The sequence below is a fragment of the Lupinus angustifolius genome, chromosome LG05, assembly GCF_001865875.1.
Source record: "Lupinus angustifolius cultivar Tanjil chromosome LG05, LupAngTanjil_v1.0, whole genome shotgun sequence".
NCBI lineage: Eukaryota > Viridiplantae > Streptophyta > Magnoliopsida > Fabales > Fabaceae > Lupinus > Lupinus angustifolius.
This window is the reverse complement of record NC_032013.1, coordinates 11,263,812-11,280,512: the sequence shown is the minus strand read 5'-3', so window position 1 is coordinate 11,280,512 and position 16,701 is coordinate 11,263,812. Positions and strand designations below refer to the sequence as shown.

General features: G+C 32.5%; 2 protein-coding genes across 3 annotated transcripts; one reads left to right on the top strand and one right to left on the bottom strand.

Moving 5' to 3' along the window:
* On the bottom strand, window positions 833-6,018 carry LOC109347793 (E3 ubiquitin-protein ligase At1g63170). Its single transcript, XM_019587861.1, has 5 exons — window positions 5,886-6,018; window positions 4,009-4,867; window positions 2,307-2,432; window positions 1,932-2,223; window positions 833-1,283 (listed from the first exon to the last, which is right to left on the bottom strand). Exons 2-5 carry the CDS (start codon window positions 4,677-4,679, stop codon window positions 1,092-1,094), a joined length of 1,281 nt encoding a protein of 426 aa, XP_019443406.1. The 5' UTR covers window positions 4,680-4,867; window positions 5,886-6,018; the 3' UTR covers window positions 833-1,091.
* Window positions 9,320-14,694, top strand: LOC109347794 (aspartate aminotransferase-like). Of its 2 annotated transcripts, XR_002107644.1 has the most exons (10): window positions 9,320-9,552; window positions 9,646-9,693; window positions 10,443-10,571; window positions 11,038-11,097; window positions 11,643-11,799; window positions 12,253-12,359; window positions 12,733-12,791; window positions 13,172-13,280; window positions 14,025-14,568; window positions 14,603-14,694. XR_002107644.1 is itself a non-coding variant. In XM_019587862.1 (9 exons), the coding sequence occupies exons 1-9, from the start codon at window positions 9,490-9,492 to the stop codon at window positions 14,481-14,483; spliced, it is 1,191 nt and encodes a 396-aa protein (XP_019443407.1). In that variant the 5' UTR covers window positions 9,320-9,489; the 3' UTR covers window positions 14,484-14,694. The 2 variants fall into 2 exon arrangements, 1 of the variants encoding a protein (XP_019443407.1); XM_019587862.1 differs by having other exon boundaries at window positions 14,025-14,694.

Here is a 16,701-nt window from a genome sequence, read left to right as displayed (position 1 = left end):
TTGGTTTGATGTTTTTAATAGAGGAACATAATGAAAATAAAATTAAACAGAAGAGTTCCAACTACAATAACAAACCTCCCAATTAATTACCAGCATAAGCTGTTGTATTTTCATTAGAGAAACATAATGGAATGGAAAATCAAAGGCTACTTCCAACTTCCCACTAATGCCTGTAAAATGTAAATTGCCATATTGTTATGTTCAATTAGTGCACAGTAGCCAATAGTTGATACACCACAGAGGAAGAGTCCTACTCCAATGATAAGATTGCTTATCTTATAATTTGAAGATGAATTCAAATTCTAAATACATCACCGACAAGGCGTTGGTCTAGTAGTGTAAGGTCTCACTATACCCTCATAATGATCAAAAGGTCAAGAGTTTCATTCCTGACAGCGGTACTTATTAGGAGAGACAACCATACATTCTGAAAGAAATTAGTTTCTTATTAAAAGGTGAAAGCATACTATTGGTAGTACAAAAAAATCTAAATACATTATTTTGGTTTGTGAATAGGCTGTGTACATTTCCCTCTTGAACTACACTAGGTTTTCGTGCAACAAACAACCTTTTTAGTTTATAAATCACACTTGATGTGAACATTTCATTGAGGTTTATGTATACTCTGATTCCATGGATGTCTAATCTGTGTTTTAATTTTAAAATTTATTTTGGTTGTAATTAAATTCCAAGCAATAAATGGCAGCATATACAAACAATCGTAGTACTATATATAACTTCAACATCAGCAATAAATTTTTAATCTTATTTCACATCTTCAAATTCAATACAAATAAACATTTTCATTATACTTATTATTTTTTTACAATATTATTTATATGTACGCATGTAGAACTACTAATTGAAGAAAAATTTGAACTGGTACATAGGTTATACCCTACAAAAAACATAAGGTAAACTTTGAGGGAAAGGTGCCAATATTTGCATCTCCCTACAAAAACATCACTCCTGAAAGCAAACTCCATATATTTGATGTAACTCGAAAACTGCAACACTACCTTGTGGATGTGTAATTGCACTTTGTATTTTGGTTGTAACCGATGGTTGGCTGACTTCGCATCGATTCTCATCTACTGCTGACTGCCGGAGTTTGTGGTTGAAGTTGACTGTTCATTACTTGTACCAACTTCACTTTTACAAAGAGGACATGATGCATTTATCTTTAACCATTTGTCGATACACTCGACATGAAAGACGTGAAAGCAAGGCAACTCCCGAAGCTCGTCATCATCTAAATATTTTGCCAAGCAAACGCAACAAACCTGCAATGTATTTAAGAAAGCTATCGAAATAAACTGCATATGTCATTCAAATATAGTCAAAGTTATATTAAAGATGAGTCAATATCTGCACAGAAGGTAAATCAATCATAAAAATAGTCTTAGATTTGAACCCTGTAAACATTTGCATTTAGATTCGACTTAAATATGCATTTACTCTTTCAGTGGCTAAGTTTCGTGGTATTTCTAAGGTCTTTCACAAAATTGCAGAATGAGCTGCACATATACAGGATGCAAATCCGGTGAGAGGAGTGCATCTTAAACATAGGATCATGCATGGATGGTCAAGATTAAAACATAAATCATATGATTTTCGTAAGCGAACACAACCACTAACTTCTAATCCTGATCATTCAGGTATGGTTTATAACAACAACAACTGTCAAGCCTTAATTTCACTAGATAGGGTCGGCTACATGGATCGAATGATACCATAATGCTCTATCATAAATCATGTTCATTGACTAGTGCCTTGTCAATAGACATGATTCATGATAGAGTATTATGACATTGTTCGATCCATGTAGTCGACCTCACATGTTGAGACTAAGGCTTGAGTGTTTTTTGTTGTGAGGCTGGAATTATTCTCTAGTATTTTTTTCTCTATCAAATACGCAACTATAAACTTACGGCATCTTCTCCTGATATCAACCGTTCCTTTTCTGTCCCAGCAGCCAGAACACCACCTTCATCTATTGCAGTACTGACATCCTGAACATCACTGCTTTCGTTTTCCTTCATTTTGAACTTGTAGATTGGCAGAGCATTAATAGATTCGGCCGAGGCTCCCCTATTTTGAGAAAAATCCTCCCGAATGCCCAAAATAGAAATTATGCAAGGTAGGCAGCAACAAATTGTTGCACATAGTATAAATGGCATGGCATATCCTATGCAGCTGAAGGTAAGAAACACTATACATAACCTGCACATAAAGATGGCTGTAATATTTGAATAATCGGGAAAGTGAAATGCTAGTGCTGCGAGTATATTGCTTGTAACAGGTACCTATACAATTTTGGAGCATCGGAAGGAGAGGTGTGACCACCGAAGATCCATACATTGCCGACAACAAACCAAACTGCAAAGAAGCAATCCAATACCATCTTGAAATGCTCTACTAATCTATCAAACCTGAAATTTATCAACGTACCTATTAGTTAAGTGCACTAGTCATTGATTAAACATGGATAGAATAAGAGTGAAGATTTTGAGTTTCATATTAACTTGAATTAGACATTAAATAACTCAAGTACACTAGTCATTGTTGTTGCGTATAGACATTAAATAACTCAGGAAATAAGGTGCACGAAATCAGCATTTATTATATATTCCACCTTCTCTCCAGTCCAGAAATATTAAAAGAAGCTAACAAGATGGTTCCCCTTATTAGTAATGAATTTCTCTGCTTAGCGCACTACATTGATTAATTGTGGATTAAATAAAAAAGGGGTAGCTAACGGTATTATAATTTGTATCAACTTGAATTGGACAATGAGAAACTTCGGAAGTAAGAAGTTGTTGCAAATTTTTTCAGATTCCCCTTCTTCACAAGGCTCACATTAAAAGAAGCACACAAGGTGTACATGCCTTAGTAGACATGTTCAAAGGTTAACATGGGTTTCGGCGCCAATTTGAAAAGAACTGACTATCCTTTAATGGTGGCGACTTACTGGATGGAATTGCCGTAATGAATATGCTTGGAGTCAACCTAACTGACGACACCAAGTGTGGTTTGAGTCGTTTGACTTAGTTCAGTTCATCTGGTTTGAGTTTATTATAAAATATAATTCATCACAAATATGATACCATTTTAGTTATAACTTGGCAGATATATGCGAGATCAACAGTGCTGTAAAACGAAAGAGAGACAAAAAGGTTTAACATTTTCATGGTAAACAATATCAACATTTCATCACCTAGATTCAAAAATGATTTTCACCAAAATGATATATTTACTAACATCAAACAAATGAGAACCCGAGATGGCTTCACCCATCCCCTACTCTATTTGGATAGGAGCCTAAGAAACTGACTATGTTCATTTTGTCTGCTAGGACCTTTTGATTCGGGTTAGAGTAGCTCTAGTTGAGAAGAGATTAAACAGCACTTTGTTATACAGTTTTTCCACTCTAAGTACTTGTAAACCCTACCTATCATCTGAATTATCAGGATATCTTTATGTTTAATAAAGCTAGATAAAAACCAACTAAATCCAATAATAAGATTTCACCAAATGATATGTTTCCGAGATCCAAAACTATACTAAGATCTGGTTCTCTAATATGACTAAATGTTCTCAAACTCATGATTAAGATTTTGAAGATTTATAATTTATACCAACTAACTCAGAAAAATTAAGATCTGATTTCTAAAACTTGTACAAAAAATAAAAAACAATCAAAACTAGTAAATTTTAGGAATTTCACTCAACGACTAAAATAAATATCTAGTATACAAATACTAAGAGGAAAGGATTAAACAAGAGAGAAAGAAAGAAAAAAGAAAGTGCCAAGAAAGAAACGATCTGTAATGTGGACATAACATGCCGTGATGGAAGTACAAAACAATAATTTCCAATTTTTCTTCTTCCTTTTTAGGTAATACTCTCCAATGAAAGGTCGGGCACCGTTAAGAAATGGACACAATTTAATAAATTCGATAACCATAAAAACAATAGATAAGAACCAGAGTATAAAAGAAAACATACCTAGAATTAAAGAGTCCAGGAATTCTAGCACTTCCTGTAGCTGATTCTGTAGCACGACTATTCTCTTCGTCTGAAACATGAGAAACAGAGATGGCAGTATATGAAGAAGGTTCTGAAGGGTTTCTTGCAAAAGATCCTTGAGATGGTTGAGAGGTATCTTCTTCAATACTTTGATTATGGTTTCGATATCGCCAGTAAAGGATAGGAAGGGTAGCAACACAGCCAGATGCATAACCCACAATCCACGCAAACAATGGTGCTTGCGGGTTTTCATTTCTCGATATTGACAAGACAACAATAGATGCTATGATTTGACTCAGAGTGACAACAAGCTCCACAGAAATCCACAGTCCAGAATTTAGTGGGTTCCTTCTGTGATGACCATATTCCTCGCTTCTTGACGATGAGGAATTTCTAGAATTATATCTGGATGCAGAAAACGAAGATCTTTGATGAGTGGGGACTTGTGTGCTGCCATTTAGTTCATCATCATTCTGAAGTATACGCATTCCAGAGTGTTGATCATTATGAGATGAGCTTGACGAACCTTCGTCGTTTCTTGTAATATCAATTATGTGGTCATGAACATCGTGAGTTTCCAGCTTATCCATTAGCAAAGGATAATGATCGGTATGTGTGTTGCTATTTCGTTCCGGATTGGTGTCGTCCATCTAAATTAGTCACAATCAAGGTAGAACCATAGAACACAATAATAAATTGATTTTTAGAAACAAGTTTTCCAAGCTACACCCTCTTATTCACATTCCGGTCATCAATCTGCTATAATATGCTGAATCAAAGTGCGACAAGATCATTGCAGCACATTGCGCCACATGTCGTAAAAGATTGAATCTTTGTCCTGTTTAAGTAACCACAGGCTGTTAATTTTATAAATTAGAGACTTATTATAGCCTGCTTCCGATACAAGCTATATCTTGAATAAGACAAAAAGAAAACAAATGTTGATTTCTGTTCCAATTTCAATGTGGTCACACGATTGGTAAGATGATCATCATAACACGATCTTAACAAAACACAAGGAACATTATAACAAGATATTAAGGTAGTTGCTAGAATTGTGTTTTTATCTTTTTACAATAATACGTCGTTTTAATACAACAAAAAACGAGCCTTAGTCCGACAACTACAATAAAACATCATTTCAATGTTACAAAATAAAAAATATATATCTTGTTCCTACAACGCTACCTATAACAAGATAATACCAAGAATCATAAGAAATAAGCGCCGAAGCTTTACCAAAAGTCTTGCATACAAGGACTTAAGTGAAGATTTGAACACTATCAACTAATCATGCATTGCCACTTCATGAAGAATATTTGTCTCTTTGAAGTTACTACTTTAAAAGCTACAACATGATAATGCATGATGATAATGTAAAAACCTTACGACACTGTATCAAAATTAAACTCTAAATGTAAAGCCAAAAGCAATGAAGTAAATGTGCAAATTCAGCATACACTATATAGATAAACAAGAAGGTATGATATGAGCATGACATTATGAACTAAATCTATAAACAAAAACAAAACAATCCAAAAATACAGAAACCTAGTAATTCCAAGTTAAAACCACAACACAAATTTGATATACCTAATTAAATACAACATATAATTAAAAATTTGAAATACTTCATTTCATTATCTCAATCAAGCAACCCAATGATCCAAAAAACAAAAAAAATCAATCTTTTTGACAACCCAATACATTAAATCGTAACAAAATCTTAAAACAACATATGATTCATCAAATTATATATTGTAAAAATTGAGACCCAAATTTAAACGTACCATGAAAACCCAATTGAAAAATTGAGATATTTTGGAATTGAGAGTGTAAAGAAGAAAAATTTGAACCTGATTGAGGTGAGTAATTGATGTGAGAGAAAGCGATGAAGCTCAGTGTCGTTTCTTAACCTTCAATATTTTCATTTTCTACGAACGTTTCAGATTTGAGTTGTTGAGTTAACCTTGATGCTTCTACATCGTTCGATGTAAATGATATTTGATCCTACGGTGGAGAATCTACCTCATCTCAATAGTTATTAAAGCTTTATGTTCCAACTAGGAACACATCCCATATATGCACTACATATATCATTTGTTTTTTTGGTCAAAAAAATATAAAATTAATCAATTTTTAATTTATATTCACGATGTTTAAAAGAGATGACGTGGCTTCCTTCAAACTTGTGTTGTTTACAATGAGAAATGACCAAAATATTCATCCCATATGTATGAGAAAAATAGTTTATGGGATGGGTATGACAATAGTGATATATTTGTAAAAGCAATTAATTAAATATTTTATATATGTTATATATATTTTTTAATTTTATAATTATATATCATCTATTTTATGATGAATTTTAGTAATTGAAATATAGCAATAAATTTAATATGTAGATAAAGTTTATTATTTTATGATAATAATTACTATATATATAATATTAATTATTATAAAATATATACTTCGAAAATTTGTTAAATATTGCACATGTCTGTTACCCATATGTGTATCCATAAGTTATAATACAAAACAAACATGGATAAATATTATATGTGTTAATTCATTGTCAAGTAACACATGTCAATTATTTCTATTTACATTTGGAGAGTAATATTTATTCTTATTTTAATTTCTTCTTTTTTTGGTATACACGTTTTCCTTCTTCAATGTCACAAAACATATATCTTAGAATTCCATTATAATTGATTAGTTCAAATTAGAATCCTGTCACACCTTGGAAAATACATATACTTCAACCCAATATAAAAAATACATATATATTTCCTAATACTTTAACCCTATACCATGGCCTAAAGTAGTTCTTCTATTTTGTGCAAATTATAACAAAGTGCTTTAGTTTTTGATTTCATATGAAATTTTTTATAATAATATATTTTAAGAAAATCCCAACAAATTTCACATTGATTATAATATTCAGCTTCTTTGAGAAATTTACTTTGCTCCATTTCTAACTCTTTAACAACCTCATCCACTTGAGAGCTTGCTATCCACACCACATGTATTAGGAAAGTGATATATTTAATAATAAAATGTATACAATGACAAAGTTTTTTATAATGTCATTGCATCATTTAGTATTTATATTTTCTAATCATTAACTTTTAAATAAAAGTAATACAAATAAATGTTGTTTGATGCACTGATTGCGTATAAATCTTTACAGTAATAATTCATAAATATTATATTGTGAGTTATGAGAATGGTAAATATATATAATGTTTCCATATAAATGGAGACTATTTTCAAAATTTTAACTTATCTCAATTATATTCTTACCTTTCAAAGTAGTATATTTAATGAAATAAAAAGTAATATTTTAACGAGATAACAAATATTTTTTCTTTTTTGATTTCTGATATCATCTCCCTTGGTTACCATGGTTAAGAAAAACTAAGTATAAAAAAAAAGTTAATGTGTTGAGAAGCCATTTAGTAGAATCAAAATGAATTGTTGGGTAAAATCTTACATTTAGTGAAAGAATTTAGAAGCAAAAAAAGTCATAAGGCTATTGCTTTAAGGTTTTAATAAATACAAGATGTGTAATTCTTTACTCTTTCCATGTTCAGGTAACAATGAAACTTTATAATGGTTGAAGGTTCTTCTATCATAGATGAGTCCAACAAGTGATATAGTTTGATAAGTGTGTGGTACCACAATTATGAATTGAAAACATTATTAGTGTTTCTCTCCACTCTTCATACTTCCGTAATAAATAAACTCCCTGCTGATCAGAGACTCTCTAGTAGTGTTGTGAGAACTGAACCGTATCAGGTGGTCCGACTATCGACCAAACTTGATTTACAATATTAACTGAATGAAAGTTAGACTACTTTGAACTGATAAAATTATGGTCCGATCATATTAAACTCGGTTAAATTGGAATAACCTGAGAAATAAAGTAGATGATTTATATAAAATAATAAAACGGAACACTACTCTAATCTTTTGTTATACTCCGGTCCAAAAAAAGATGGAAGAATATTTCTACGATATGATTATACATAATTATCAATTATATAAAACATTATATTTATATATAATTATATATTTATTGATAATAATTATAAATTATATATAAAATTACTATTTAATATATCATTTAACCATTTAAACATAATATTGAATCTCTTCTAATTTAATATTCAGTTCGTGTTTCATAACATTACTCCCTAATCACAATTGGGTCCGCGATCAGGAGGATCAAAAAGAAGAGAAGTACTAGGTAGGTAGGACAACAGTTATGATGGCGGCTCTACACTGTTGTGTGTTGTGTGCATTTGCATGATGACTCAGCATAGATAGGGATAGTAGAGTGAAAAATACAATGAATGAATAAAGGTACATCTTTATTTCATTTTTCCTTATATTGCATATCAAAATCACACCTTACCCTATACCATTTCAAGTAACGGTTTACCATAAAAACAATTTGTAACTAGTATATAAATGATAAAGAAATTTGTAATAATATCATAAAAAAGTTATACCAACTACTTATCATGTACAATAATTGTTCCACACACCATTTAACAAATTCAAACAAGCTATATTTATCAAGAATTTAATATATATATATATATGTATTGTCAGTGTCAATTTTTTTATACATATAACATATCATTCACCATTGAATCAATAATGACTAATATATGAATAATGAATAATGTATCGACAATGTAAAAAGAATATAAAAACAGTTACATATTAAATCCATGTATCAAACATAAAAATATATATACAATGAAAGTGTTTTTTTTACCTTGCAAATAAGTTTTATATGTAATATTTATACAATGATAATATGTAAAGACTTATACATAATTAATTACTGTATTATACATCATTTATCTAAATTACTTACTTTTTGTATTATACATCATTTATCTGAATTACTTACTTTTTGGGTAGAGTTAATGATAATTATATATAAATGGTGAATGATATAATTATAGTGTATAAAACTTATATAGATCTACACTCCATGCATTGTTTTTCTCTAACTTTTAAAGTATACTAAAATATATAAATGAATGGTGATAGTGTATAAACATGTATTGAAAGTGTAATAAATATTATACTCTAAATCAAATTGTATTGGTATTTGAGAAACTGAAGTATAAGGGATAGAAGAATTATGATTTTACATGGTATGTGATATAATGAGTAGTGACAATGTTCAATGAAGTGAAGTCAAAGAAAAACACAAGAAAGAGAGAGAAAGAAGGGATAGGAAGTTACTACATGATCTTATAATCAATTAATTAATTAATTTAATAATAAAGAAAAAGTGTTTTCGTTTTTTGGAGAGGTTGGTGAAGCTTGGTGTTAGGTAGGTCCAATGTTTGGTGTTAATTGTGTGTATTTATTTTCACTTCAAACATCAAAATTGAAACTTGTTTAGTAATTCAATTCTGTGTTTGAGAAACAAAGATGGGTTCCTATGGAAATCTTGCAAAGAGGGTTGTAGAAACTGAAATGCCCATTATGGTTCGGGTATGAAACTTCTTTCTCTCATTGGAATTTCATTTCAAAATATTATTATTTTTTTACTTTGAATCAGTGATGTTTTATGTGTTGTGTTTGTAGATGCAGGAATTGCTTCGAGGAGCTAAGAATGCTGTTTCTTTGGCCCAAGTAATTTTTCTGTTTCCAATGCTTGTTTTTGTAACATCTTTGAGATGATTGTGGAGACAAAATGTGTTTTTTTGTGTTCATGTTTCCAATGTTTGAATTGTTAATTGGTCCATGTTTCTAGTTTTAAGAGAAGTTCTTAACTAGTGTATGTGTTCTGATTTTAGCAATATATGGGACCCAACAAGTGTGTGATTTTAGCAAAATATATAGGAACTAAATCCCTTCGGGGTGCATGTCTGCGCCCTCCCAACAAGTGTTGCTATCAGAAATCGAACCCTTCACGTTTTGATTTATCTGTGGATCTACCGAGACCTTACACCACTAGAACAATGTCTTGTTGGCATTTTAGAAATATATATCTTGAAACGGAATTCGGAGTTGTTTATTTACTATTCTTGAATTAGGACATTTTTAAGTGGTGCATCTTAGAAGACTACACATATCCAAAAAACTAGAAACTTCTTTACAAAATCAGATTTGGAAGGGATCTTTACACAGCTTGTACACGATCTAGGTTTAATAATGTGTTTATCATTTTGGGTTGCTTTATTTGAAACTTCAATCTGTCCCTGTTGTTCCGGATCTTGGTTCATGGTTATGGTTATGCTTCTCCTAGTCATCGTTTGAAGTTTAGTAATTCGGTTTAAGTTATTACTGCTTGATCACTCAATATTTAACTTTATATATTTGTTCCATAGCTCTGCCTAAATGCAAATTGTAATAGGTTTGTTGAAATTTTCCTGCTGCAGGGGGTGGTTTATTGGCAACCTCCAAAGGAAGCATTGGAGAAGGTGAAAGAACTAGTGTGGGAGCCTTCTATTAGTCGTTACGGTGCCGATGAAGGAATTCCTGAACTCCGAGCAGCGTTGGTGAAAAAGGTAAGAAGTCTAGTTTTTTCTTACAACTTGTGCTAGTAAGGAAATGTGGCTAGCTTATTGGGGACTGTAGAAGAATTAGGTTTCGGATTGGGGTATAATGAAAAGAGAGAGACAATTATAATATGAGAATATTTTCGAATGTGGTGTGATATAACCTAATCCGATAACTTAGCACTCTTGTTTATACTAATTCTCCGGTATGCATTCTCAATCCCACTAAGACCAAGACTAACAACCTTATCTTCTAAAAGGGTTTCTTTACGGTCCGTTTGTAAGTTGGATTTTGGAGGGAAAAGAAAGGCTTCAGAACTATCTCACAAATGTATTTCATGGTCCTAAAACTTTTCTTTTCTTTCCAAAACTCAACTCACAAATGAATCCTTAGTTGGGGATGATGCTTGGCCTTTCGTAAATGGTCCTTGACTTTGGTGATCTTTTTCGGTTGACCTTTGCTTTCATCATGCAGCTGCGTCTTGAAAATAATTTGCACAAATCCTCAGTAATGGTTACGGCGGGTGCCAACCAGGTGATCAATTCCCAGCTATACAATTTGTTTTATGTTCATAATTTCGTACCTGTTATAAATATAAATGCTTTTATTGCTTGCTTATCTAAAATCTTATGTACAATTGTCGTAGTCTAGAAGCTTCTCCACCCTTTTAGTGGAAGCATAATGAACAGACCAAATATTTGATAGGAATAGCATGGTTTTTGTAAGTGAAAATGCAGCACAGGGTGATTTGAAATGAATTTTCTGGATTGTTATAATCAACTTTCCCCCTGTATTATCTAACTTAACTCCTCTTTTCCTTCATTTAGATAGAACATTATGACCTGATTCGATCCATATAGCCGACCTCACCTACTGGGATAAAAGCTTGGTTGTTGTTGTTTTCCATTCAGTGTAACAATTTAGCTTCTCCACCCTGTTATTACATGCTGTTAGGTTCGCTTTCTTTAGCCGGTAGTTGAAGACTAATGGCTTTATAGTACTCATTTTGTTAACTTGATCAGTATAGTTTGATCTTTCAACAGAGTTATGGTACTCATTTCAAAACATGTGCAGTGCAGGCATTTGTGAACCTAGTTCTTACTCTGTGTGATGCGGGGGATTCCGTGGTTATGTTTGCTCCGTACTACTTCAATGCATACATGTCCTTCCAGATGACTGGTGTTACCAATATACTAGTGGGTCCTGGTAACCCAGAGACACTTTATCCGGATGCAGGTAGGACGCGGGTTTTATATATGATGAAGAATTGGATGGATTAGTTCTGTATATGTTGAGTTCTCAAAAGCACTGATAAAACACGGAACTACTATGCTAAAACTAAAAATGTTGTCTGATACATGTAAACCTTTGGTTTTTCAACCCTCTTGTCGGAAGATTTCTTGTTCCGCTATAAACTAACGCATGCCTAACCTCGTACATTCGAAGTTCTTGTTAATTACTAAATGGCGGTTAAGTGTACTCTGCCTCGTGATTTCATTTTTTGTTGTTGCTAAATCCAAATTGCACATGCCGTTGAACAACATTCTGTACAATGCTGTCTCATATGATATCGGAAGAATCTTACAAGACTGGTTGATGTTATTAGACATCAGTTATTTAAGTGTACATTTTCTTATGGTATTGGTTTTATTTCTTTAAGTCATTTATCTGAATTGTTTTCATTTTCAGATTGGTTGGAAAAAATATTATCGGAAACTAAACCTGTCCCGAAGCTTGTTACTATCGTAAATCCAGGCAACCCAACCGGAACCTACATTCCAGAGCCTCTCCTAAAGGTTTCTCCCTCTCTGTCGCTCTCTCTGGGTGTGTGAATATGCCTGCAGTTAGTTTGCTTTTCAAAACAATGTTGGCGAACTTTCAAAATATTTGCTATTGGATTTGGAGTTTTCTTTCTTTATTTTCTTTCGATTCTTTTATGTAAACACTAAAGTAGCTGCTTAGTGACATGAGGTCACGAGTTCAAATCCTCGAAACAGTCTCTATACTTTCAGGGTAAGGCTGCATATACATCTACCCTCCCTGAATCCCACTAAGTAGGAGTCTCGTGCATTGGGTCACCGCTTTTAATATTTTGACTGATTTAAACAATTTTTGCCCAAGGATTTTATTTTAAAATTTCTAAGCAAGTGTTTTTTCGTAATTTTCCAGCGAATTGCAGATCTCTGCAAGAACGCTGGCACATGGCTTGTTGTTGACAATACATATGAGTAAGTCTTTTAAGTTACCATCCTCTTCCTTAACTAAGTTTCTTTCTTCTGTGACAAAACAAGTTTCTTTTTCTATCTATCACAACTTAAATTCATTCAAGTTATCATGCTAATCGAAATTCTATCATATTGGCTGGCAACAAATCATTTGTCCATCTCATAAATTTGATCAAGTTTTACATTGGCTGTCGATTGCCTAGATGACCCGCCTGAGATCGGAAAATGACAACAAACCAGGCATAGGAAGTGTTTTACTGATAGCTTTTTCATTTTATCATCATTTCAAATTGTTTTTTCTTGCACTTCCTCATATATAGTTTTTCTTGTATTTGAGGATCTTTTTGTACATTACCCTCGTTTCCTAATAAATTTACATGCAGGTATTTTATGTATGATGGTCTAAAACACTCATGTGTGGAGGGAAATCACATTATTAACATTTTCTCTTTCTCAAAAGCATATGGAATGATGGGTTGGAGGGTTGGCTATGTAAGTGATATTTCTGATTTATTTGTATCAGTAATTATTGAACTTTATATATCCCATTGTGCATATTTTTTGGTGAAACAATGGATTTATCAACCATGTTATACAACCATTAGAATCTGTAAATAAGCAGTAATGTTTTGTTGCATTCATGGTATTTTAATATAAAGTCATTTTGCTTGTAAAATTTCAAGCAATGCAACATAACTTGCAAGGAAGTGCAAAATATCATAAGATATATTTTGATTTAGGTTGTTTTCCTTTTTTAGTTTCAACGGTTAGTACCAACAAGGCGTTAATCCAATAGTGTAAGGTTCCGCTAGATCCTTAGAAAGACCAAAACGTCAAAAGTTCGATTTCTGGGAGCGACACTTGTTGGGAGGGTAGTCACGCACCCGAAAGGGATTATTGGTTCCTTACCATAAAATGATGGGATATCCTTAGTAGTATCCAAAAATTTTCAATAATTACTACAATTTATCATAGTATCATTCTACATAAACAATAAAAGAAGAACCCATATGTAGACCCCAAAGTAGCAACTCAAAGGGTTCAAATCCGAGAGTCGCTACTTTGGGGTGGGCCATACCCAGCCACCACCACGGCTCGAGAGTTAGTCTTACGGTTACACCTGTGGTATACCTAGTCATTGACCAAAAACACAAACCTGAAGTAGCTACATTTTCTGTTGCAATTAGTTTTAACAAAGAGTACTATATTGTGGACTAAAATCTGTGATTATTGCAGATAGCATACCCATCTGAAGTAAAAGGACTTGCTACCCAACTTCTCAAAGTCCAAGACAACATTCCCATCTGTGCTTCAATAATTTCACAATACCTTGCGCTATACTCCATCGAATTGGGACCCGAGTGGGTTCAAGAACGAGTAAAAACTCTTACAACAAATAGAGAAATTGTTATAGACGCACTTTCCCCTCTCGGAGAGGGTGCCATAAAAGGAGGAGAGGGTGCAATATACCTGTATGCAAAGCTCCCGGAAGGCCATGGCTTCGATGATTTCGAAGTGGTTCAATGGCTAGCTAATAGGCATGGTGTTGCTGTAATACCAGGAAGTGCAAGTGGCTCTCCGGGCAATCTTCGAATTTCGTTCGGAGGGTTGACCGAGAGTGATTGCAAAGCAGCAGCAGAAAGACTGAAGAATGGATTGGAAGAATTGGTTAGAGATGGGTTGGTGCAAGATTAGTAACTTGTACTTCATTTCTCATTGTCAAAAGGGAAACATAGTAAAGAAAACTACACAAAGAATGTACATTTTATGAGTGAAGCAAGTTTGCAATTGGTGCATTTGACTTCACAAAAAAGTTGATGCATTACTTCTTTGTTCACTATTTTAAACATTTATTGAATTAACTTGTCAAATCATCAATATACAATAAAACTCTTCCATTATCATACTCCACTATTTCAGTTCGTCATATTTTACATTATTATACATGATTCTTTCATAAGATATGATACATAATATGTAGGACCGATCCTTATGGGTGTCTCACAAGTGTGGGACACAAGATTCATAATTAAATGAGCTCCAAATTATTTTATGTATAAGTAATTTTATCTTCACATTTTTACAAGACAAGTTTGTTCTTGCTTTTATTCTTTATTTAATTTGGTTGTGTTATCAAATATTACTTTATATATGATTTTGTTTAATATTTTGTTGGTTATATTGATTATTGGCATATAGCTGATATATAACTAAAATAAGTTCTGATATATGATAGGTAAAATATGACACCAATTAAAATACCAAAAAAACATAATTACCAAAAAAGAGAGACCAATTAAGATCATTAAGAAATTGATCAAAAAATATCTTAGACTCAAATCCCTAATAAAAACAATAAATGAGCTCAAAATGTATTTTATGTTATCTATTTTTTCATACAAGCTTCACATTGTTAAATATTATTTTCTAAATCGGGGACCCTAATGTTCCATTTTGTTGGAGAGAAGAAAGTAAGAAGAGAAAAATATGTGAGAAAGAGAATAAAAAAGAGAAAGAGATGAGAAATAGAGCGAACTTTGATATTATTTGGTTATATAGAAAAAGAAAAGAAAAAATTGTTTTTTATCCCTCACTTTTTCGCTCCCATTTTCTCTTCACATGATAGGAGAAATAAATTTGGTGAACCACATTGCATTTTTTGCTCTCTCTTCTTAAACTCTTCCCTCAACTAAATGAGAGAAATATGACCTTTTTCTCCGACTTCTCTCCTCTCATTTTCTTTCTCCTCTCTTTCTATTATACCAAATAAAAGCTAAAAAATTTCTTCACCGAACCTACAAAATATTAGGAAGTATATCAAATCCAAACACAATATAAACCATATACATATTTCCATCCTTCCCACACTAAACGAATAACCTAGAAGGTTTGCTACCATTATATTACTAAAACCTCGTAGAAGTTTATAATGACAAAAATTGGTCAATTTTAAATATGAACCAGTCTCAATAATTTATTATATAAGCATAAATTATTCTAAGATGACCGTTAATGGGAAAATAAATCACCACTAATATTATTAGAAATGGTGAAGTTATGAGAACAAGAGGCTAGGAACTTTCAAGAATGTGGATTGGATGTATTGAAAAGGTAAACGAAGAAAGAAGAAAAAAAATAGAGTGAAATAGAAGTATATGATGAGAGAATATTAAAGTTGATTCTCATTACTTGGAAAATAATTCCAAAATTACAAGAGTATATAAGAAAAAGTTTATAACTATGAAACTAACTACCTTCCAAAAATAACTAACTCCCTACAACAACAAACTTGTCTAACAAGGACTAACAAGAAAATTACTTCACAATTGAATCATTAGCTTTTACTCTATAAAGACTTTTATTGCACTCATCCTTTATCATCTAACTTCTTATAATCCTTAACCATTGCACTTGGGATTGCTTGAAATTGGTTGGCTTAGATGATCCAATTTTGACATCCCCATAAACTAGAATGTGTATAGCACACATTCCAAGATTGGAAGTGATATATTTGAAAATGCCAAGGGCTTAGTAAGCACATTTGCTATTTTAGATTGTGGGGAGATGGGTATAAGATGCACTGTCAAGTTCCCTAATACAATGACAATCCCTCTCTATATTCTTAGTACACTCATGAAAGATTGCGTTGACTGCTATGTGAAGGGCAACCTCATTATCACAAAAAATTGTCACTAGTTTAGTAAGAGGGCTATGCAAATCGTTGAACAAATAAGTGAGCCATTGAGCCTCACACCCTGCTAATGCCAAAGTTCTATACTCAGCCTCTGTAGAAGACCTAGAGATTATCCTTTGCTTCTTACTTTGACAGGATATAAGAGAATCCTCAATGAAGAAGCAATAACCAGAAATTGACCTCCTAGAATCAAAACAAGAATCTTAGTCTGAGTCATTG

Bases quoted from the DNA above. Each gene is read 5' to 3' on its own strand.
- LOC109347793 (XM_019587861.1), bottom strand. From the start codon at position 4,679: ATGGACGACACCAATCCGGAACGAAATAGCAACACACATACCGATCAT. The intron at 2,224-2,306 runs GTACCTGTTACA...CTTTATGTGCAG, and splicing joins GATGCTCCAAAATTGTATAG to GTTATGTATAGTGTTTCTTA. The intron at 1,284-1,931 runs GTAAGTTTATAG...AATACATTGCAG, and splicing joins TGATATCAGGAGAAGATGCC to GTTTGTTGCGTTTGCTTGGC.
- LOC109347794 (XM_019587862.1), top strand. From the start codon at position 9,490: ATGGGTTCCTATGGAAATCTTGCAAAGAGGGTTGTAGAAACTGAAATG. The intron at 12,360-12,732 runs GTTTCTCCCTCT...GTAATTTTCCAG, and splicing joins TTCCAGAGCCTCTCCTAAAG to CGAATTGCAGATCTCTGCAA. The intron at 13,281-14,024 runs GTAAGTGATATT...TGATTATTGCAG, and splicing joins TGGGTTGGAGGGTTGGCTAT to ATAGCATACCCATCTGAAGT.